Source organism: Hirundo rustica, chromosome 19 (assembly GCF_015227805.2).
Source record: "Hirundo rustica isolate bHirRus1 chromosome 19, bHirRus1.pri.v3, whole genome shotgun sequence".
Lineage (NCBI taxonomy): Eukaryota > Metazoa > Chordata > Aves > Passeriformes > Hirundinidae > Hirundo > Hirundo rustica.
Window position 1 is genome coordinate 4,111,986 of NC_053468.1, and position 22,095 is coordinate 4,134,080.

The 22,095-nt window shown below is 63.7% G+C and overlaps 2 protein-coding genes across 16 annotated transcripts in view; one reads left to right on the plus strand and one right to left on the minus strand.

Moving 5' to 3' along the window:
• Window positions 1–782: 782 nt before the first annotated feature.
• On the minus strand, window positions 783–5,114 carry CRYBA1 (crystallin beta A1). Its single transcript, XM_040082141.2, is given in 7 exon segments — window positions 783–997; window positions 1,106–1,248; window positions 1,632–1,773; window positions 3,258–3,376; window positions 4,295–4,359; window positions 5,083–5,095; window positions 5,097–5,114. Coding segments are annotated over 7 exon segments (648 nt in total). The 3' UTR covers window positions 783–849.
• Window positions 5,115–9,073: 3,959 nt separating this feature from the next.
• MYO18A (myosin XVIIIA) overlaps window positions 9,074–22,095 on the plus strand; it is a 36,418-nt gene continuing 23,396 nt past the window's right edge. For 4 of the 15 annotated variants that reach the window (XM_058423044.1, XM_040082125.1, XM_040082126.1 and 1 more), the window contains exons 1-3: window positions 9,074–9,103; window positions 13,697–14,779; window positions 21,750–21,785. In XM_058423044.1, coding sequence (XP_058279027.1) covers window positions 13,772–14,779; window positions 21,750–21,785 — 1,044 coding nt within the window. In that variant the 5' untranslated portion in view covers window positions 9,074–9,103; window positions 13,697–13,771. Of the gene's footprint in view, window positions 9,104–13,696; window positions 14,780–17,847; window positions 18,012–21,749; window positions 21,891–22,095 lie in introns of those variants that run through there. The other 11 variants (XM_040082127.1, XM_058423046.1, XM_058423048.1 and 8 more) reach the window with 7 other exon arrangements.

A 22,095-nucleotide genomic window follows, 5' to 3' on the forward strand; every position in this document is an offset into this window, starting at 1 on the left:
TGTGGGTGATGTCACGGACTGTAAGGATAGGTAATGTCCATGAGCTGTAATGGCATGATGTATCTTTACCAATGATGTCATACTTCACACTAAATGTTTAAGGAAAAGAAAAAAAAAAAAAAAAAAAAGGAAAAAAAAAGAAAAGAAAAAAAGACAAACCTTACCTGAAATTTTGTTTATTCTGCACCAACAGGTCTTCAAAATTTATCCAAATTTTATTATTTTATCAGGAAAAAAAAAAAAAAAAGAAATTTGTGTAGATCGAATACGTTAAGACAGACAATAAGTGATGTAAATTGTTGAATAAAAATTTTAAAGTTTGTGGGTGTCAGTGTGACTTTCTTCTTTTGCATTTTCAGCGGGCAGCCTGGGTTTAGATCCGGAGGCCTGGCAGTGCTGGCCATAGAGCCCATAAGCTGTGTGTACGCAAGTGGGGTGGAATCCAGGTGTCCTTTACTTTGTCAGGGGAAGGAGAGGGCAGGGAGGGGAAAAAACCCAAGGGTTTCTGTGCAACAGCGAGAGTTTGAACCTCCCTCAGTGTGAGCCCTACCCCACTTCAGCCCAGCTCAAAATGAGTAGGAAAGAGTCTGGTCCCTGCTCCTGGGATGGGGATGTGCAACCTCAGTCCCAAACACAAACCAGCAAACACACACAACAAGCTGATTTATCTTTTTCTTTCAGTCACATTTATTGGCAATTGTGGCAGTCGGTACCGTTTTTTTGGGAGTGTTGTTCCATAAGCAGTGGCAGTACGAGAGGGGGTGGTTATTTCGGGAGGGGAGTATTAGCACCAAGAGGGAGCCGGTGAGCTTTCGGAACCTTGCAGAGATGTACTGGGAAGTGGGAGAGCTACTGCTGGACACGCCTGATGGATTGGATCTGGGAGGTCTGGGCGTGCGAACCCCACTCTCTCCAGTGCTTGTAGTCTCCACCGTGGTGGTCGAACTCCAGGACGTACTGGTAGCCACGGTACCCGGGATACTGGTAGCACACCCAGCTGGAAGAAAAGGACGAAGAGGTAAGCAGGGGGGTTTACAGGGTGTCCCCCTCCCGCCGTGGCGGCGCAGCGATGGCAGCGGGTTGTCCCTGCTGCTCCGTCACTTACGCGCCACACTGGATCTTCATGGAGCCCACTTCGTTGTTGGCCCAGCCCATGGCCTGCAGCGAGGGGTAGTCATCAGCAATCTCCCACTGGCGGCCGATGAAGTTGTCTTTCTCGAAAATGGTGATCTTGGATTCCTTGTGATTCTGTGGGGGGGAGAGCAGGGGGTGAGGGGGAGTTGGTGTTCCCTCCCTGGCGTGGGTGGGGATGGCAGAGCTGTCACTCCCTACACACCATTACTCAGAGGGTTCCTGGGGTGGGAGATGTTCAGACCCTGGCTGTTTGGAGTTTTCTGGGTGGCTGGGAGGTGTCAGCTATGCCACGGCTGGCTGTCCCCTAGCTCTGGTCGTGTACATCTTGCCCAGAAATTCCCTCAAAAGCTTTAACAAACAGGACAGAAAGAGCAAATCCTGCTGGGACTGAGGAGGGAAGCGCTGAGCCTGCCCCCAGTGTAGCTGTTTTCCCTTCCTAACCTCACTGCCGTGCCCTGGGACATTTTAAGGGGACCAGAGCTCCGTGGGACACTCACAGCGGAGCAGACGGGGCGGAAGGACATCAGACGCTCGATGTGGTAGGCGTTGCTGCCGCTCCAGGCGTCCCAGCGCGGGTACTCTCCCCTCTCCAGGATGAACTGCTGCCCGCAGAAGCCGGTGTGCTCGTAACCGACCCAGCTGCAAAAACAGAGCGAGGGCTGCCAGGGCTTCCTGCAGCAGCTCCAGGCATCCTGCTGGGAGCTGGCAGAGCGGCAGGATGTAGGTGCGAAGGAGGAGGTTGGGGTCTGGCCTCTGCCCACAGGTTGGGAGGAGAGGAAGCGGTGCTGGATGTGGGCAGAGAACCCAGGGAGCGTGAAACTGCATCTGGTGCTGGGGAGGAACCCGCAAGGCATCCCTGGCTGCAGTGGGAGATGGGGAGATCCTGGGGCCCATCCTGCACAGGTGGCTCTTCCCCCTGGCTGCTCTGTCATTATTTATGCAGACCAGCATCGCTTCAGGATGCCCCAGCTGCCCTTCTCTCCCAAAGGCCTAATTTCTTACTTGTTTCCCAATTACAAGCTGACACTGCCTGAAAAGACCTGAATTCCTGATGCCCAAAGCAGGCAGAGCCCATCTGGCTCTGAGCAGAGAGCAGGGACCTACGGCCTTTCCCTTTTCTGCCTCCCTCTCTTTGCTGAAAACAAACAGGGAGAGGTGAGTGGGGTGCCTCCACCCTGCAGGACACATTTTACAAGCCCTGGTGCTGCCCACACAGCGCTTGCCTGTCCCTGGGGTGGGGATGTCCCCTTAAGGAGACTGGGAACAGAGCCACAGGCAGAGTCTGGGTGGCACGGGCTGTGCAGTGCATGGATCCCCTGCTGATGGCGTACAAAGGGCGCTGAGGGACTCGAGGGTTCCCTGCCACTGACCCAGTCCGAGCCCCAGTGCCACCCCCTGCAGCCAGCCCGCCCTGTGCAAGGTGAACGGCCTGATTAGGAACACGTCAGCTGGAGCAGGGAGCTGATTACAGCGTGAGCACGCACGCTGCTGTAATCCCATTAGCATTACACGTCCTAAAGATAGCAGCACAAATCTATCTCGTCTGCTCCCCGCCCCGGCGGGATGCGCACCGCGGCCCCGCTCCCGGCGCTCCGCCTCTCCGAGCCGCTCGGGAGGCGCCGCGACCGTGCCAGGGAAGATTCCCGTGTGCGGGGAGATGCCCGGCTCCGCTCCCTGCCCCTCTCAGGACTGCCGAAGCTGCGGGAAGGTTCTGCCCTGGTCTGGGAAGCTGTGCAGTGCAGGGAAAGCCCAGGGCAGAGCAGGGCTGGGCCCTGGGCAAGAGGTGATTCTCTAGGGCTGGTGTTTCACGGGGTTTCACAGGTAACTAGGCTAAGCCAGGCCACTCACTGAGCACTGACCCTTGGGCAGCAACCCTGACTGGTCCAACACTGCAGGAGGCAGTTTTGGGTGACACCAAAGGTGTTGCCACTGTCCTCTGTCCCTCTCTCTGCTGCTCTAGCCTGGCAGCGTGGGGTCTCCCCAGGCCTGGCTTCCCTTGGCTGCGGTGCTTGGCTCCAGACAAGCAGAATGGGGACAGCTGGTCCCCCTGCACGCTTGGGCACCCCTCTCCCAGCCCAGCCCCCCCGGGCAATCGCCCCCTCCGCTGGCAGCCGGCTACTCACGCGCCGCATTCCACCTTCAGGGAGCGGATGTTGTCGAAGCCGCACTCCATGATGTTTGGACAGGCCGAAGTGAACTCCATCCTCTTGCCCTGGAAGTTTTCTTGGTCGTACACGGTGATCTGGAACGGAGAGCGAGCTGCCGAGTTGGAAACCGCCCGGCAGTGGCCCCGGGCAATTCAGCGCCTCTTGGAGACGGGAAGGTGGCTCCGTCAGGGAGAGAGGCAGCGGAGGCTGCAGCGGGCACCCCTCTGGGCTGGGACGCAGCCCCGCACTCCGCGTCCCTGCACTGCTGGCCCCGCCACGCCCTGCCTTGGTGTCGGGGGAGCCGCAGGCTGGCCCCCGCTCCGCTCTCCTGCTCACCCCTGCGGAGATCAGTTCCCGGGGCAGCGGTGCCGTCCGGAGAGAGGAGCGGAGCCGTTCTGGGACGGGCGGGTGGCAGGGCTGTGGCTGGCGGTTCTCCCGGCCTCTGCTCCGAACGCTCTAGGGCAAAGAGGATTAACGGGGGAAAGGCGAGGGGCACCTCCCCGGGGGGCTGCGGCTGGCGCTCTCCTCTCCCGCGACAGCTCCAGGCTTCGTCGGGATGCTCCTCACTTGTGCACGTGTTTCTCCTCTCCCTCTCGGCTCCCTTCTCTACCTGTGGCCCTGGCGCTATCGCCAGACCCCTCGGGGCTGCTCCCTGCCTTGCTCTGCGGTGCCCAGTGCCCGTGCTCACCCTGTCTGCGTGGACAAGGGAGCGAGAACAACAGCTGGTGGCTTCTGGGGACTGTGTAACTGCCCGTCACGGGATGGCTGGTAAGAGCAGGGCGCAGCTGGCTCAGGGTGCTGTGAAGAGCCTTATGAAAAGTGTCCGGGGGATGCTTGAACAGGCAGGAGGCAGTTCCCATGGGCAGAGGACAGGAGTGCCAGTCTGCCGTGCTCGTCCCTACCTTACTGCCCACTGTGCAGATTTCCTGGTGCCAGAGGATGGGCTTTGCCCTTCTCCCTGTTCCCTACCTGCACACAGGGAAAGGCAAAATGCTGGGGCTGTGAGGACGTACCTTCCACGGGCCCATGGGAACAGGCAGAGGGTTTGTCTGAGCCATCTTTACTGCTGGATCGGTGTCTGGAGAAGGAAGGAAAAGCGATTTTTACTGCAGCATGTCCCTGTGCATCCCTGCTGCCCGCTCGCGAGGCTGGGGGACGGCTCTGTGCCCGCCACCCATGGCGCCTGTTCGAGGATAGCTGTCCCACTGCTGGGGACAAGCCACACCAGCCACAGCAGGACCCCCTTGCCAGCCCCAGGATGGGCAAGGAGGCACAGCGGAGAGCTGTGGGACACATCCAAAGCAGGGTGCTCCCTTCTCCCCGCTGCAGTGCCCTTTCCCCCCCTCCCTGCCATGGTTTGGAGCCTGCACGCCCGCCAGGGCACAGTGCCCAATCCCCCTTTCTCCTTCCCTGAGGCCAGAAAAGCACCCCTGGGCCAGAGCAGGGGGCTTCCGTGGGCACAGGCTGCCCTGTGTCCAGCAGTGTCCCACAGACCCTCCCGATCCCCTGCCCGGTGTCCCTTGGGAGGCACGCTGGGCTCCCACGGACAGCCCTGGCTAATGGAGGGAGATGCCAACCGGCGTGCCGTGCCGGTGGGCACCAGGAGTGGGGTGCTCTGCCCTAGAGGAGGTCTCAGCCCCCCCGGCTGCCAGCAGGGACGTGTGAGCCTGTCTTATGCCACGGGAAACAGCGACGGTCCCTCTGGGCGTCATTGGCCACCAGGCAGGAGGAAGGGTGTCTGCCCGGCCGGCTGGCAGCGGAGGGGTGAGGTGGGAGAGGTGCGCATCGGTCCAGGACTCACCTAGCTCAGGCGGTTACTGCTGCTTCGCCCATGTAATGTTTGCCTACTTCAGCGGCTCAGCTTTTATAGGGTACTGCTGGCCGGGAACCGGTGCCAGCGTTTGCAGAGCCGTCAGCACAATGCTTGCTCTGGCATTGTCCTGCTGATCCCCGGAGATTTCAGCTGCTCATCCCCATGGCCTGAGCCACATTCTTAGGGAAAAAGAAAAAAAAAATTGATAATAAAAAAAAAAAATAATCGGGGCGGCTGTTTGCACAGATAATCTTGGGCACAAATGACTCAACGATTTGACCGCGCTGGCATTTTCCAGGGGCAATGCACCGCGCCGTCACGGGGCGAGCCTGGGGGCTGGCCTGGCCCTGGCGCCAGTTGGCACCGTGGGGACAGCGGGGACACCTCCCCGTGAGACCCCGCGGGTGGTGGGCTCAGCAGGGTGTCTACCAGGCGCTGTCACTTCGCTTCACCAGCCGAGGCACGTTCTCTGTCACCGTGTTGGCGCGGACACCCTCTTCCCATCACGGGCGAGGAAGGCTGGAGGTGAGAACTGGCATGACCCTGGCAGACGTGTCCCCACGGCCACACCGAGCCCCAACGCTCCACACAGCGCTGCCACCGCCACGACCCCACACCCAGAACGCCTGCCAGGGCCTTGGGGAAGCCTCGGCCCTGCCTTGACCGCAGCCACCAGCCCCACAGCCCCCTTCTCAGGCGGGGCTCCCATGGGGCAGACACTGCAGGCCCCGGGGCACCATGGCGGGCACAGGCCGGGCCGTCGGGGGTCACGAGGCGAGCGTGGCGGCGCAGGCTGCTGCCTCAGCGCATGGCTGCCAGCACAATGCTCGCCCGCGTCTGACTGCCCCTTTTGTCTCCCCGCTGGGCAGCCGAGGCCGCACAAAACAAAGCGCCCCGTCAGCGCTGCCTGCGGCACGGCCTGGCGCCCGGCCCGGGGGACCCTGCGGGGACGCGCGGCGGGGTGGCACCCGACCAGACGGGCCTCGTGGGGCTCAGCGGGGTTCTGGGGGTCCCCTGCTGCGGGCAGGGCACTGCCCTGACGGGGGAAGCTGGGGTTTGCCGGGGTTCTTCCCCTCGCCGGCTGCTGCGGGATGGGGATGGGGTAGGGTCGGTGTCACCGGAGGGGTGAGCCGTGGGGCTGCACCCCGCAAGGCCTGGCACGCCAGCTGACAGTACAACCACATCCCAGCAGATTTGGGTCAGGGAATGGGAAGGGCAGGACCACCTGTCTTCTGCAAGGATGCCAAAATGGGGGCTGGTGGTGGGATGGTCCTGCGAAGCCTCCCCAGCACACTCCCTGTGCACCTGCTGGGGGCATCCTGGCTGAGGGGGGAGGACAGCTCGGAGCTCACCCTCCGGCTCGCTCCAGCCCCTCGGACATGCCCTGGTCACGGCTCCGGCCACCCAAGAGTGTGGAGGCTTTGCCAGGAGCCTGGTGCCACTAGAGGGAGAGCTCAGCCCGAGCAGGATGGGACACCATCGGCGCATGCGGGTGTGCGGTGTGGGTGTGTGGCACTGCGCATCCTGCTGCACCCCACACAGGCACCTGCCTCCCCTTGCAACAGGAAAACTCTCTCTGGATGAAAACCACCCCAGAGCAAAGCCCGGAGCTGACAGCCACCCCCAAGCCAGGAGAAAAGTGGGGGGAAAGCCCCTCCTGCACAGCCCACACTGGTGATGGCCGGGGATGGGTCACTCTCAGCAGACAACAGGACCCCAGTATAGCTCAGGCTGCTGTGGACCCCCCAACCCCTCACCCTCCTGGTGGGGCAGGTGTCCCCCCCTCAAGGACCTGGGGGCACAGTGGTGAGTGCCTGGGGAGCCAATGATGCTGGCAGGTCCACAGGTTGTCCGGAACAACTGGTTTTTCTAGATCCAAGAGACTATAAAAATGCAGTGACCTATTTAGGGAACCCTGCGGTGCTGCAAAAACAGATGCTTCCCCTCCCAGCCCGGCTCCAGGCCCTTGCCCTGGCCAGCCATCTGCGCCTGCCAGGGGCACGCAAAATGCCACTGGCACCGGAGCTCTGTCCCGCTTCTCCACAGAAAACCCTGGGCAACACAGAGAGTTTCCTTGGATGTGGGATTTGCCGGTGACCGGGGAACCCCCTGCCAGGGAGAGCTGCTCAGGGCAACCCAACCTGTTCCTGGCAAAGCCAGACAGGATCCTGTGGACAGGAACAGCTGGTCAGCTTGCTGGAAAACACGGGGTGTTTACGCCTGGGGATGCGGCAGGGGAGTGGCCCCAGTGGCTGGCTGCTGGTGGCAGGGCTGTGTGGCACTGGGGACCCCGTGCTGTCCCACAGCTTGGCGGTTCCAACCGGCACCAGCCCATCACCTCCTGCCCAGTGTGATAAGGGAGCGGGAGCTGCCACAGGCTGTAACCAGCTGTTCACCCGCCTGTGCCAGGGAGCAGGGGGCAGAGGTACAGCCACACAGTGTGTCCCCTCACCACCACAGCTGGAAAACCCTCCTGGAAGCTCAGACGGGCTCTGAAGCCCTTCCAGATCGCTCGACCCCATCGCCGCTCTCCAGATGGCTGCGGCTCCCTGCACTTGGTGCCACGTGCCTGGGACAAAGGACAGTGTGACAAAAGCAGGCAGCTGCGCTCACTGCTGCCGTCCTCCGCCCCTGCAAGGGCTGCATCTCCTCCACCACTGCATCCCTCGGGCCAGGGCCCAGCACGGGGCTCCTTGCTCAGCTGCCAGCTTGCCCTGCCATGCCCCACGAGTCCTGCTCTGCTGCTGCTGTGGGATCGTGTCCTGGGCACAGACTGTGGGCTGAAAATCACAGCCAGCTTCACCACTGCGAGGGAGCAGGGCTTGTGACACCCAGACAGGTGTGTCCCAAGAGTGGCTCACAGCCTGTCGGTAGGAGAGCCAGGACCACACGGCTCAGCCAGGAACGGTAGGATGGCAGCAGGGGTTTGGAGGGAGTCCCCTGGGGTACTTTGGGATAGGGCGCTGTCCCTGTCATCTCTCTGAGCTTCCCAATCAGAGATTGAGCACTGCCTGAAAAGTGCTTTTGGAAAGAGCTTGTGGATGCCTCTCCCAGGGGTCCCTGTTCCCAAAACCCCACTCCAGCTTCCCCGGGCCCAGTTGCTCCCATGCCCGATAGGAAGGGAGGTTGTCCCAGCACTGATATGGCAGGGCTTATCCTGAAACCCTCTGTCCCAGGATTCTCGCTGTGTGTGACCAGCCCCGGTGTGACGTCCCAAAGCTGGACCCCAGTGGAAGGGGTGTGACAAAAGACTGTGCCGCTCTCGCTGCTGGGTGTGCTGGGAGATGCTCATTGTTAACCGTGGGCTGTCTCCCGGGCAGAGCAGCCGCTGTCCTCGCAGTCAGTCCCTGCTGGGGGACAAGTGCTGCGGGAGAAGCTGCAGAATAGCTCCACAGGCACCTCTGCCATGGCCAGCTTTGTATTCCCCACACTGGGGCCGGCGGGCACCGGTCACCCTGCTCCAGCCGGCAGCCTGGAGCCTTCCCTGTCTGGATCCAGTGCTCTTCCGAAAAGGAGAACCCCGGGAGCGCTTGTCCGCATTGGGCGATGCACGGGGGCTGCGTGTGCGAGCGTGTGTGAGGATGGGGGCGTGTGAGCGTGCGGGGAGTGCCGGATGGACAGTGTGCCACCGTGCCACACCGGGGGTGAGCACACACCGTCTGTGCCTCCGCGGGGGCGGGGGGGGCGGTGCGGGTTCACCCCGGTTCTTGGGCGCGCGGGGGCGGTTGCGCCCATCCCGGCTGCGCACCGGGCTGCGGGCGCCGGTCCCTACGGCGGTTTACAGCCGGGCTTGCGGGCGCGGCGGGTTCCCGGCTGGGCAGAGCTCGTTCCCCGCTCCGCTCCGCGCCGACCGGAGCCGCGCCCGGCGCGGCGGGCGGCGCGCGCAGAGCCGGCAGTGCCCGCCCCGGTGCGGTGCCCGCCCCGCCCCGCCCCGCCCCGCGCCGCCGCCGGGGCCCGGCACCGCCGCCGCCGCCACCGGGCCCCGCTCCGCCGCCGCCGCCGCCGCCGGGTGAGTACCCGCCGCCATCCCACCGGGACCGGCCACCGGCCACCCGGCACCGCCGCCGCGGCACCGGCACGCACCGGCCGGCGAGGGGCCGGCCGCGGCTGCATCGCCCCCCTCGGCGGGCCGGGCCCCGAGCCGAGCTCCGCCGTGCCCGTGCCCCCGCGGCGTTGCGCGGCCGCTGCGGGTGGGTGGGTGCGGAGCCCCTCTCGGTGCCGCCCCCCCCGGCTGCGGGCTGTGCGTGTGCGCACGGCCCGCTCTTGTCTGGCAGCCCCCCGGTGTCACTCGTGTGCGCGTTTGCCTGCGTGTGTCACCTTGTGCGGGGTGTGTTTCTGTGCGCGGTGTCCCCGCCTGTCCCCCCTGCAGCGCGCCCCGCGTCAGGTGCTCCGTGTTGGGTACCCCAGCGCCCGCTGCAGGGCTCCCCTGCTTCCAGGGAGAACCCGCTGGCCTGGGCCTTTCCCACACCACCTGGGAATTGCATCCGAAGCCATTAGCCCGGCTCGCCGCTAAACCACATCGCTGCTGGGGCCGGTGCCACTGGCACCTGAGGTGCCTTTTTGGAGTGACAGGGGTGGGTGGCACTCAGCGAGCTGCTGTGCTGGGGGTGGTGGGGGCTCGCGGGGCTGTGGCCGCCCCAGAACCTGTTAATTTTCCCAGGGAGGAATATATGGAGCATCGGGCGAGGGCTGGGACGTGCATCCCTAAATCGTGTGGTTTCCAGCCGGCCTGTGAGATGCAAATTGTCTGGTCAGCGAGTGCCAGAACTAAACTTAGGGCAATTACAGGAAAGTGTGGGCACATGGCAGTGTATTCCTACACCCCAAGGCCGACCCTGGCGCTCTGGCACTGCGGGACCCCTGCCCGCTGCCCCATCCCAGTCGGAAGCTGAGCATTCCCACAGCACCTGCATCAGCCCTGGACTTTGCCCACTGATGAGCTGTGGCTCGACCCTTAACCTTTGCCGTGGGCTGGGCCATGCAGGGCGTCAGGCTGTGAATTTGGGGCCGGAAATAGGCAATGAGGGAGGTGTGCACCCTGTTCTGAGGAGCCTGCAACCCACCTGACCCCCCCCAAGCTGGCCACGGAACCGTGTACCACCTGGGAGCCCAGCCAGGATCATGCCCCCACTACTTCACTACCTCTGGGTCGACCCTGTAAGACCTGTGTCATTCCCCAGCTTTGGGGCGAGGCAGGTGCTTGCACCCCGTGCACCCTCCTGGCCTGGGGTGACCCCTCATAACCAGTCTGGGTCCCCTTTGCTGTGGGACATGGGGTTCCTGCAGCAGGAGGGCCTGAAATCCTGCTCTGGGGAGAGCCTGGTGGCACATCCTGGCTGTGACTCAGGTAGATCCAGGATTGTTTCCCTCCTGACACATTCCAGCATTGTCAGTAAGGGAAGGCACTGCAGAGGGTTTTGGAAACCCCCTAAATTTCCTTGTTCTGTGGAAAACTTGTGTCCAGCAAGGAGCCGTCATGCAGGTCAGCCCCCGTTTGCCCTGCGTAGGAGCTGGCCTGGCTGCTCGGAATCGCTGCCAGCAGCTCCTGTTCCCTGGCACGGCGTCATCCCTTCCTGGCCGGGCACAACCAGGGCACGGAGTACCCCAACATGGTGTGCCCAAAGAGGGGACAGCCACCACCTCCTGCTCCAAAGTGGTGTGGGAGCACAGCCCTAGTGCTGGCATCAGGGAGCAGAGCAGGGAGGGCAGGCGACCGTGAAACTTGCCGTGCAGGTCCCTGCGCGGGAGCGTGTCGGACGAGATTGCGTCTCGAGGAGGGAAGGAGTGGCTGGGAGTTTCAGTGAACGCCTTCCTCCCTGCCTGGAACTCCCCGGAGCCTTGGCAGGGACACGGGGGGGGCTCATGGCTGTGGTGGGGGCACATGGGGAAAGGTGCATCCGTCTCAGAGAGGACTTTTGGCTTTGGGAGAGTTGAGATGCGTCTCCCTTTCTGCCATCTGGCCCTTCCAAGGTGACGTCCCTCGTCTTTTGCCGGCCCAGTGTCGCAGCAGCATCCTCGCGTGCCGTCCCAGAGCGCAGCCGGCGCCGGCGGGCGCCTCTCCCTTCCCTGTCACGGCTCATGCACGCTGCCCCAAACATGCCTGGCCAAGGGGAGTCCCGAGGCAAGCCCGGGCCGAGTCAGGGAAGGCGCGTTGGGTCTGAATCAGGAGCCAGGAGACGCTCGGCAGCCACCTCCTGCTCACGGCATCGGGCTGCACCCATCCGTGGCGGGAGGCTTCTTGGGGAAAAGGGAGCAAACCACAACGGCATCCCACGGGGGCCGGGGACATCAGCGCAGGGTGGATGCTGCAGTCCTTTCCCCAGCCCACAAAAGTCCCGTCTCCCTGCCCCACCGCTGCCTATTGTGGGGCACACGTGGCTGCGGCAGCGGCCGCCAGTGCTGCCTGATTAGCCATGCGGCTGGGAACGCTGTTCCCCCCTTTTTGTTGAGCGTACAAAGGCTGGGAAGGCAGCCTGTGTGTGCCGGGAGAGAAACCACCGAGGACAAAGAGCGCGCTGGCCGCCTGTCTCCCGGCGCCGTGGCTCTAACCAGAACCTGCCTGGCGAGTGGCTCTGCCCCCGAGGGACCCCCGGGAAGGATCCCAGCACCCCGCTCCCTGCCATGGGGTGTGCTCCCAGGGGTGCAGCCCTTCTGTACGGCTTCAGGGATGCCCAGGAGGCTGAGGTAGCGGTGGCACGTGTCACACAGGGGGGACACGAACAGGTGCGGGTGGTTCCCTCCCTGCCATTGTCTGTGCTGGGGCCCTGGCACAGGGGAGCAGCCCCCCGGGGTGGCACGGCCATGGTGCCCTTTGTGGCAGCACCTGCTGTGGGTCATGGGAAGGAGCTGTGGTGTCCCCTGGTTCAGGTCAGTGGTCATCCCACAGCCAGCAGTTCTGGGAGAGGAGAAAGGAAGTGGGTTGTTTTCATGTCTTTCGGGACCCTGCCCTGCCCAGGTCCTGCTGTGGGTCTGGGTAAAGCCCCAGGTGCTGCAGGGAGGGCAGAGCAGCCAGAGCCCTGGGGCTGGGTGGTGTGGGCATAACTGTGGCAGCTCCTCTGGCCATGCAAGCCTGACCTTGTCCCTCGGGCTGCTTCCCCTCACTGCCTGAGAGGTATCACCCAGAGCCAGCACTGTGCCATGGCTTGCAGGGCGCTGTCCTCACCTGCCCTGTGGCCAGGCCTCTCCCGGGCATGTGTGCTCGTGGCCCAGCCCCGAGGGGCAGCGAGGTTCAGGGAGTTCCCTGCCGTCCCTGTATGGCTTTGCCAAGGGGAAAACGGGTTTCCCTTGTCCCACTGGGTGTGTTCAAGGGCAGCGGAGAACATGTGCCTTTGCAGGGAGATGGTCCAGGCAGTGATGGTGATGCAGTACTGATGCTGTGCTGGAGCCAAGGTGCAGGTTGGCACAGCACAGCGCATCCATGCACCCCAGGCAGAGCCTGCACTCCCACCGTGGGCAGCGCTACCCATCCCTACAGCTGCCCAAACCTCATCCCCACACCCTTTGGAGAGCTCTAAAGCAGATGCTTCAAACGTGGGGAGCTTTCCTGTTGTCCTTTGTGCTGAGGTTAAGTTCCTGTGCAGTTTCCTGCCCTGTTATATATAGCTGTCAGCCCGTCCCACGGGCGCTGCCAGCCGCCTGCTCCACTTTGGAATTGTTTATCCGCAGCCCGAGCGCTCGATGGAGGCTGGGGGGGGCAACCAGTTACCCCAGGGGCAGAGGAGTCCCACAGCACCCCGTGCAGGGTGAGACTGTGGGTGCCCCCAGGCACTGGGTGTCCCCAGGGTGCACGTGGGGTTTTCCAGGAGGGCTCTGGGTTTTCTGCCCAGCCGTGGTTTTCCCGCTGGAAGCTGGGTGCTCCCCCCGCTCTGCGCGGGATGCCCGAATGAAAGAGCGACTGTTCCTGGAGGTCGCCGGCAGCGTCACGAGCCTCGACGTCGCCCTGGCTAAAATTAGACACTTATCAGTGTTGGGAGGGATGTGATTTTACAGGTTCCTGTTTATTAGAGCAACCTTCGTTCCAGGCAGTGTTTCCGGCTCCTCCCTGGTGGGGACACTGCCCACGGCAGCCCCTGTGGTTTGCGGCGGCCGGAGCCGGGATGGGCAGCAGAAAGGCCTCTGTTTCCTCAACAAGGGGCTTTTGAACAGCAGGCAGGACGTTGGTGGCTGGATGGAATGGGGGTTTTACCCTGGGGAGTGTCCCTGCCGGCAGTAACTGCTGCAAAAGCCACCGGGATATTTTCTTCCCTGCCCACCCGTGCTGCTCCAAAACCTCCTCCTGAGCTGCTGAGGGTCTTGCCTGCAGTCAGCCCCGGTGCCAGGCACTGCCAGGCTTCTGGGCTTCTTTTGGGGCAGCCCTGGGGGTACAGGGCCATCCCTGTTGCATCGCTGGGGCTTGGTGCCCAGCTGGGGCAAGGACACATTGTCTTGGGGCAGTCTGAGCCCTGTGGTGCTGCAGTCCCCAGGGCGGGTGGGAATACTGGAACACGGCCCAGGGGCTGGGGTTGGCAGCCGGGGTGACCAGTGGGGAGAATGGAGGGGTGGTGGGTGGGTGTTGGCCGTGCTGCTCTCTGATGGCACCCTTCCTGTCTGTCCTTCTGCACAGGCGGCTGTGCCGTGAGCAGCGCCCCAGCCCAGTGCCCTGCCGTGGGGGCAAGAGTGCCCCGAGCCCCCATCCACCATGTTCAACCTGATGAAGAAGGACAAAGAGAAGGATGGGGCCCGGAAGGAGAAGAAGAAGGAGAAAAAGGAGCGAATGTCAGCAGCTGAACTCATGAGCCTGGAGGAGATGAGCATGCGCCGGGGCTTCTTCAACCTCAACCGTGCCTCCAAGAGGGACTCCAAGACCCGCCTGGAGATCTCCAACCCCATCCCCATTAAAGTGGCCAGTGGCTCCGAGCTGCACCTCACGGACATTGACTCCGACAGCAACCGGGGCAGCGTCATCTTGGACTCGGGCCACCTGAGCACGGCCAGCTCCAGCGACGATCTCAAGGCGGACGATACCAACTTCAAGGGCTCGGTGCTGCAGCGGGCAGCCAAGTTTGGCTCCTTGGCCAAGCAGAACTCCCAGGTGATTGTCAAACGCTTCTCCTTCTCTCAGAAAAGCCGGGATGAGAGCACCTCAGAGACCTCCACGCCCTCCGAGCACTCGGCAGCCCCTTCCCCCCAGGTGGAGGTGCGCATGCTGGAGACCCCTCTCGACAAGCAGGGGGTTCCCCCCGGCCAGCCCTGCACCCCTCCCGCCGCCTCCCTGCGTGCCAGGGTGCCGGAGCTCGTCGGCAAGAGGTTCCCCGCCGAGCTGCGGCTGCCCGCCCTGGTGCCCCCTCAGCCCCCCACCCCGCGGCAGCTGGAGCTGCAGAGGCGCAACACGGGCGATTTCGGCTTCTCCCTGCGCCGCACCACCATGCTGGACCGCGGCCCCGACGGGCAGGTGTACCGGCGCGTCGTGCACTTCGCCGAGCCCGGAGCCGGCACCAAAGACTTGGCCCTGGGCTTGGTGCCGGGAGACCGGCTGGTGGAGATCAACGGGCGGAACGTGGAGAACAAATCCCGGGACGAGATCGTGGAGATGATCCGGCAGTCGGGGGAGACGGTGCAGCTGAAGGTGCAGCCCATCCTGGAGCTGAGCGAGCTGAGCCGCTGCTGGCTGCGGGGCGGCCAGGGGACGCGCCGTGCTGCCTGGGATGTGAGTAACGCCGTCCCCGCCGCGGGCACTGCCAGGCCGGGGTTCTGCCAGCGTCCTCGCGGGGGTGTTTGGGTTGGCAGGGGCCGTGGGAAACAGCGGGTGCCGGGGCTGCTCCAGCCAGGAGCCACGCACAGGGAGGAGTGGGAGGCTGTGGCTGGGATGCAGCGGTGATGCACCGGGTCTTGCAAATCATCGCTGGTGGGTTTTGCCCCCCAAGGTGCTCGGGGTGCTGTTGAGTTGGGTTTTCCTCCTGCCGGAGGAGCCACGGGAGAGCCCAGCCCTGCGTTGCCTGCGGGAAGTCTATCCCCATCTCTTTGCTGACGGAGCACAGTCCAGCTGAGAGGGGAGCTTTGCTCCTCACTGCCAGGAAATTCCAAAGGCTACTTTGCAGAAGGACACTGCCTGCTCTACTGCCCACGCCGGCATCCCCTGCTGGGATCCTCCCCGGGGACTGGGGCAGGCACACAGTGTGCCAGGGGCCGGGAGCCGCTGCTGGCGTGCGCAGCCCTTCGTGTGCGGCTGCTACTGCTGCTGTATAAATAGAAACTTAATGGCTGGGTGACCCACATCGCTCGTGCCTGCTGCCCGGCACTGCTGACCCTGCCGCAGGCTAACCGGCATCCTGGCCACTCCAGCAGAGCCCCCCCAAAATGCCAGCATCCCGCAGGGCTGGACCCCCTCCACGGTGGCAGGGGGTGTGGCAGCGTGGCGTTGTTTAGCGTATAACCGGACTTGTTTCGTGTATTCTTTAGGAGGAGGAGGGTGCAGAGCAGGTTTCCTGCACTGGGGAAAAAAGCCACACTGTGCATGGCGAGGCCCGGTGCCTGCGGGGTGGTGGCCAGGATGGAGCGAGGGTGACCACGGGGCTCCATGCGCTCCTGGAGCAGATGCCGGCGCTGTGGGGTGGGGTCTGCGCCAAGCCAGAGCGGTGGCTTTCCCGCAGCTCCTCCCCGGAGCCCTGCAGGCATCACCGGGCAGTGCTGCCTGGATAACCCCGGTGCGATAACCCCGTGGGGACACGGCTGTCACCGTGTCACAGCGCCTTGGCGCGGAGGACGCGCGTTGGATGTCGGCGCACACGGAGCCACAGCGAGGTGCTTGTGCCTCCCAGGAGCGCAGGGCTGGGCTGGGAAGGGGGAGAGGAGACTCCGGTGCCCTTGGGAGAGGCTGCAACGTGCAGCCTTGTGCCGGAATGTGGTGTGGTTTGACGGCATCAGCCGGTGGGAGCTGGCCGGAGGGGTGGCAGTGACTGTGCCGTGGGGTTGCCACCGCAGCACCTCCCGGCACAGGATGCCTCCTCCTCCTGCGTGGTGCACCAGAGTGATGCCCTGTGCCTTTGCCGGTGCTAGGGAGCACAGACTGGGGTGCTGGGTGCAGCTGGGGGTCTTTCACACAAGGTGCTGGCACACAGGGAGGCCCAGCTCTCCCCCAGGCCCCACTGAGCTCCCTGGAATGTTTCTGGTCCTAATTTAAATAAAAATGATCCCTTTTGAAACAGGAAATTATAGACATACTTTGGGCTGTTGCTCTGGAAGGCTCTCCCTGGCCGGAGCGGGATGGTGCTGGTCTCTGTGCACCATGGGGGGGTTTAACCCCCTCGCTGGGTCACCCTTGTCCCCACGGACCCGCCTGGGCAGCAACAGCACCCGCTGCGTTTTGGGGGGTTGTCGGTGCTGTGGGGTGACAAAGGCCAGCCGGTGGCACAGCGTGGCCGGGCATTGGGGCCGGGGTGAAAGCCCCTCCGTGTCCCAGCCTTGCTCCCAGCGTGGGGCAGCTGGGCTGGCTCGGCTCCACGCTCGTATTTATTTATTTACCGGCGAAATTCCTCAGGCATGCGCCGGCCCAGCAGAAATATTCCAGAAACGCCTCTGACCGCTCCAGTGCTTCAGCAGGGCCACAGGCATCCGGTGGCTGTGCTGGACAGCCTCGTGTGCCACTGTCCTCGGGCACCCAGGTCCCTGCAGGGCGCTGTCCCCAGGGTGCAAGGCCACTGTGCCATGGCACGGCTGGGTTCCCCGTGTCCCACCAGGGTGGGAGTGTGGGACTCTCATCGTGTCGGAGGCACTTTTATCATTTTTCTGTGCATGGGAAGTTCTTGGTTTGGCTCTTTTTCTGCTCTCACTGAGGGCTTGGTGCTGCTGTGGTGTCCCAGTGTGGGGAGCTCCTGGGAGGGGGCTCGTATCCAGTGGGCTCAGCCATGGGCCAGTGTGTGTCTGCTGGATTTCCTGGCTTAAGAAGGAGAGAAATATGCTGGCCAGGCAGAAGTGCTGCTGTCACCAAGCAGCTGGGCTGGGCATCCCAGTGGAGGTCGCTGCATGCCTGTGCTGCCTGGGGACACCCGTGTCACTGCAGGCACTCTCTGCTGCGTTATGCCAGCCCTGCCAAGGGTGTTGGATGTGGCCTGTCCCTTGTGCAGTGGGGTGTGCCAGGCTGGCACCCTTTGCTTCCTCTGGGAATGTTTTTTTGCTCGAGGCACATCTGTCTCCCTTGGGTTGGGCAGGGACCTGCTCAGCTGCCAGCTGGGGTTCCAGTGTGCCATGCCCGTGTCACCGTTGCTCCTCCATGCCACCAGCGTACCTGGCTCCCTGCCACTAAACCCCTCCCAGCACGGGGAGGCCACTGACTCCCAGCCCCTTGTCCACTGCCCCACTCCCGCTGTTTCCAGGGACACCTTGGACTTCCAGAGGCAGCTTTGCCATGAAAACATCTTTACCACGAGCTGCTGGGGTGCTGTTTGTCCCCGACAACATTTTGAGGGGAATCTCGTCTTCATGGCAAAGCCAGAGGAGGAGCAGGAAGTATCAGGGTTACACCGCCTGGCACGACACCAGCACCAGGCGAGCCGGGGTGCAGACTGTACAACCCCATCCTCAGAGGCACAGAGCCCTCCCAGGCTCCCCCCAAGCTGCACTTGGCTCGGGGGGTGTCTCTCCCCCTCGCTCTGGGCGGGCGGTGGACGGAGGCCGGGCAGTTCCCCCCGCGGCGCAGCCCACATCACTTCCTCTGGCAGTGGCGGCGGTGACGGTGCTGGTGGCGAGGCCCCACTGCCCGCCTGTCCCCCCCCCCAGCTCTCCCTCCGGCTGCTGCTGCTGCGCCGGCGGGGCCCTCGCATTCCTGGGCTATTTTTAGGGTGGCCCTATCAGCCCAGCTGTCCCGGCTGCCGCCCCACTGGTGCCTCTCCCGTGCGGTGCCGCGCTCGCCCCGGCGGAAACCCTTCTCCTGGCTCCCTCTGGTAAGGTGGGGACCCACCGGCGTGGCCAGCACGGCTTGGGGGAGCACGAGGGGGGTACGTGGGGGACAGTCCTGGTGCTGGGGTAGGGGATTGCCAGGCTGAACCCACCCCCGGGGCGCTTTGGTGTTGTTTGTTGTGGGGGTCTCACGGCCGGTGCTCTCTGGAGACCTCCGTGGCAGCGCCAGGCTCCTCGGAGGTGGGAGCACTGTGGACAGAGGGTTTGGGTGTTCCGACCCAGACCCCCGTGCTCAGCCTGTGCTCCAGGCACTGGCATTTCACACCACGGTGACAGTTTGGGGGCGACAGGGACCCCTCAGGGATGTACTCCCAGAATGCTGGGTTGCTGTGGTGGCCAGGTGCTCCCCTGTGCCACGCCTGGCCCTGAGAGGGGGCTTCTCCCCAGTGGCCCCAGGCACAGCCCGGGGTTGGAGAGTGGGTGCCATCCAGGGCAGCAGGTCCCACCAGGGCTGCTGGCACGGGGTCAGGCTCAGAATAAACCCAGGCTGTCAGGGCAAGCAAGGAGCTGGGGCAGAAAATATCCCTTCCCTCACCCTGGCATTTGCTTACCGCAGCGGCCTGGCCCGCTCCGGGGAGCGGGGCCACGGTCCTGCAGCCTGACTAAAGGGGATTTTTTTACACAGTGAGTTTTGCTGGGTCTCAGACCGGTCACCTGTCTGTCCCCAGAGCCCCTCCTGCGGGCGCTGTGTATGCTGAGCAGGTCCAGGTGGGCTCAGACCCCGATTGCTGAGGATCCCAGGTGGGGAAGGGCAGGTGGCAGTGCCCTGTGCTGTGGTTTGGCGTGCTGTGTGCTGTCCCCGGTCCGTCTCACCTCTCCCTCTCTCCCCAGCCAGGGCTGCGGCTCCATGAGACATCACCATGGCGTTCTCATCCCGGTTTGCGTTCTGGGAGCAGAAGGGAAGTCTCTCTTGCATGTCTGCCTGCACCCCCACCTTTGGGTCACGCTGCTGACCAGCTCCCCCGGTTTGCCCAGTGCTGGCACCATGTTTGGAGCAGCACTCCCGGCCTCGCCATGCTGTGGTGACAGGAGCTGTGCTGGGCAACCTGGGGCTTGGCCAGGGCTGTGGTCACCAACACAGCCATGCATGTGGTCACTAACACCGTCACTAACGGCTTTGCGAGTGTCTGGTGCAGCCCCTAACACGGTGTGAGCCACCCCAGTGCCACCTGCCAGCCAGGAGCTGCTGTGGGACGGCGAGTCGGGGTGTGCTGCCCGCAGGATGCGCCGTACCCTGCCGCAGCAGTGGCACAGCAGTGGCACTCAGAGACACAGCTCAGGGCAGGGTTTTGCCCACCCCCCCAGAGGCCCCTGGTTTCCCCGGGTCGGCAGGGATCTGGCATGTCCCACACGCGGCTGCTGCAGAGATTAGCTGGTGACACTTTAAACGTGCTGTGACACCGGGGGGGTGACGTGTAGAATGACAGAACCCTGCAGGAGGGGTGCTGGGACTCTGAACCACCTCCCTCACTGGCTGCACGTGATGAGAGGGCCCTTTGGGGTTTGCATCTCTGCGCTTCACCCCTGTTTTTGTGGCTGATGGGAAGCCTGGAAGGACACACGTCCTTGTCCCTGCAGTGGGTTGCAAATTAGGGCTGGCATGGAGTGATGCTCCCAGGGGGTTTTCTGGCAGCAAGGCCCCACAGTGGGTTCAAACATGCTCCTCTTGTTTGTCTGACCCTCAGGTCAAGGACGAGGACAAATCTTTAGCTGTGAAAAGACCCGTGAAGGAGGACGGGGCTGTAAGTGTCACAGGGCACGGGCAGGGTGGAGCTTCTGGGGATGGGGCTGGTCCTTGGTGGGAACAGCCCCTGTGACAGGGCCTGGGGACACATGCAGGGTCATGGGCTTAGTGATGCCCTGAGCACTGAGTTTTACGCCCATGCTGGCAGCCTGAGGGTTGAATGGTTTGTGGGGCAGAGAGGTCAGCACTGGGATCCATTGTGGGGCTGTAGGTTGGTGGGGAAGGGTGCTGTGTCCCCAGCACTGGGGTCTGGCCTGGAGCTGTGCTCCGTGGCAGGGCAGAGCCCTGGGCACCACCGTGTCCCAAACAGCAGCGGAGGCTGGACCTCCACTCACACCGCTGTCGTTGTGGCTGCAGTCAGAGAGCCCGAAGGACGCAGCATCTGTGCTCCCGAAAGCTGAGCCCCCAAAACCTGAGCCTGTGAAGAGCCCTGAAGGCGCAAAGAGCCCCGAGCCACCTCCTGGGAGAGGGAAGAGCCCAGAGCCGGTGCTGAACGGGGCAGCTGTGAACGGGCTGGAGGGCCCAGCCGCTGAGGCAGAGGGAGATGACGGCCAGGGCCTCTCCCGCCGCAAGGTGGTCCGGGTGGTGCGCAAGGTGGTCCGCAAAGTTCTGCCAGGGGAGGACGCTGGCAGCGCCAAAGAGCCAGGCCGAGATGCCAAATCTCCTGAGCCAGTGCCGCCCCCAAGGAAGGAGGAAACAGCCCGTACCGGTGTCCCGGCGCCCCCAGCCCCACCACCTCCCCCCGCGGTGGTGCCTTCAGCCCCTGCCAAGCCGGAACCCAAGGATGAGATCTCAGAGGGGCTCAAAACCCTCATGGCAAAGGGCAAAACCAAGGAGCACCGGCCGCGGCTCCGGCCGGGGGACAGGCAGGAGAAGTCCCGCGAGCCGGCTGGTGGGGACGCACAGCCGTCCCCTGGCACTGAAACCAAACCAGAGCCACCCGTGCAGCCTTCGGGAGGGCAAGCGGAGCCGGCAAAGGCGTCTGCTCTGAAACCCACGGCCCTGGAGAGGCACAAGGTACCGGTGTGTGCACGGCAAGGGATGCTCTGACCCGGCGGCGGGTTGTGCCCACAGTGCAGCATGGTGTGAGCTCACCTGCATGGTTTGCGGTGCTCTTGAGATGTGTGGTGTGGGTGGGAGTCACTTTTTTGGGGCAGTAGTGCGTGCTGTGGCCACTCCGTCATGCTGCGCCTTGTCTCCCCTCCATTTCATGTGGAGAAGAAGCTGCAGACCAGCGAGAAGCGGCCGCCCCCTGTGAAAAATGCCCCGGCTGCCCCCCAGCAGGTGTGTAGGAGAGGTGACCCAGGTCCCTGGACACTGTGGGTACACGCTGGTACCCAGTTGTGCCTTCACCCTGCGGCCTGCCCCAAGCACTGATGGGCTGCAGGGCTGGGAAAGCCTTTGCGATGGCCCTGCTGGTGCCCACGTGCCAGGGCTGTGGGGCAGCTGGCCTGGAGCTAATGGTGCTCTGCCTCCAGGCTGCCCCTGGCCCTGCTTCCCCTGGCCCTGCTTCCCCTGGCCCTGCGTCTGTGCTGAGCCCATCTGAGGAGGCGCAGCTCCGGCTGGAGAGGATCTTCACTGCTTCTGTAATTCCAGAGGTTTTGGTGCTTTGCGTGTCGCTTTCCCAGGGACGGGGAGGCACGGGCAGTGTGTGGCTGCTCTGCACACGGTGACTGTATCCCCGTGTCTGGCGGCCAGCCCCATGGTCTGTCTCTGGGTGACACTGGCAGTAGGGAATGGGTGACCTGGGCTGTTGGTGGGTTTGGGATTGGCTGCCCAGACTAGCGTGCTGGGGATGGGGAACTGCTGGCATTCCCGTAGAGGCCCTGGCACGCTGTGGTGGCTGGGATGGATGATATCCTGGTGGTGCTGTGTGATCATGGCCATGCTGGGGCCCTGTGGCTTGTCAGGGTGCTGCTTCTGCTCTCTGCCTCTCACCTCCTCTCTTCTTTCTCTTCTCCTTCCTTGCTGCCGTTAGCTGGACCCCGCCGCCTCCGCCTCGGCACCCAGCCAGGTACTGTACCCCCATCCTCAGGAGCCCTCTGCCTCCACCAGCGACCCCCTGCCATCCTCTGTCTGCCGCTGGGCTGGCGTCTGCGCCCGCGCCTCGTGCTGGAGCGTAAGGCTTTCCCCCTCCCACCCTGCTCCGTGGGCTGCCACGGGGCCGGCGGGTGCCAGGGCAGCCGGGGCCGGATGCTTCTCCCCTCCCCAGCGAGGTCCTGCCGGGAAGCCGGATGTCCCAGGAGGGTGCTCTCAGTGGAGGTGGCACAGCTGGGGTGGGCAGGGGTGTGGAGCAGGGTGTGAAGGGGCAGAGTGCTGGCGTA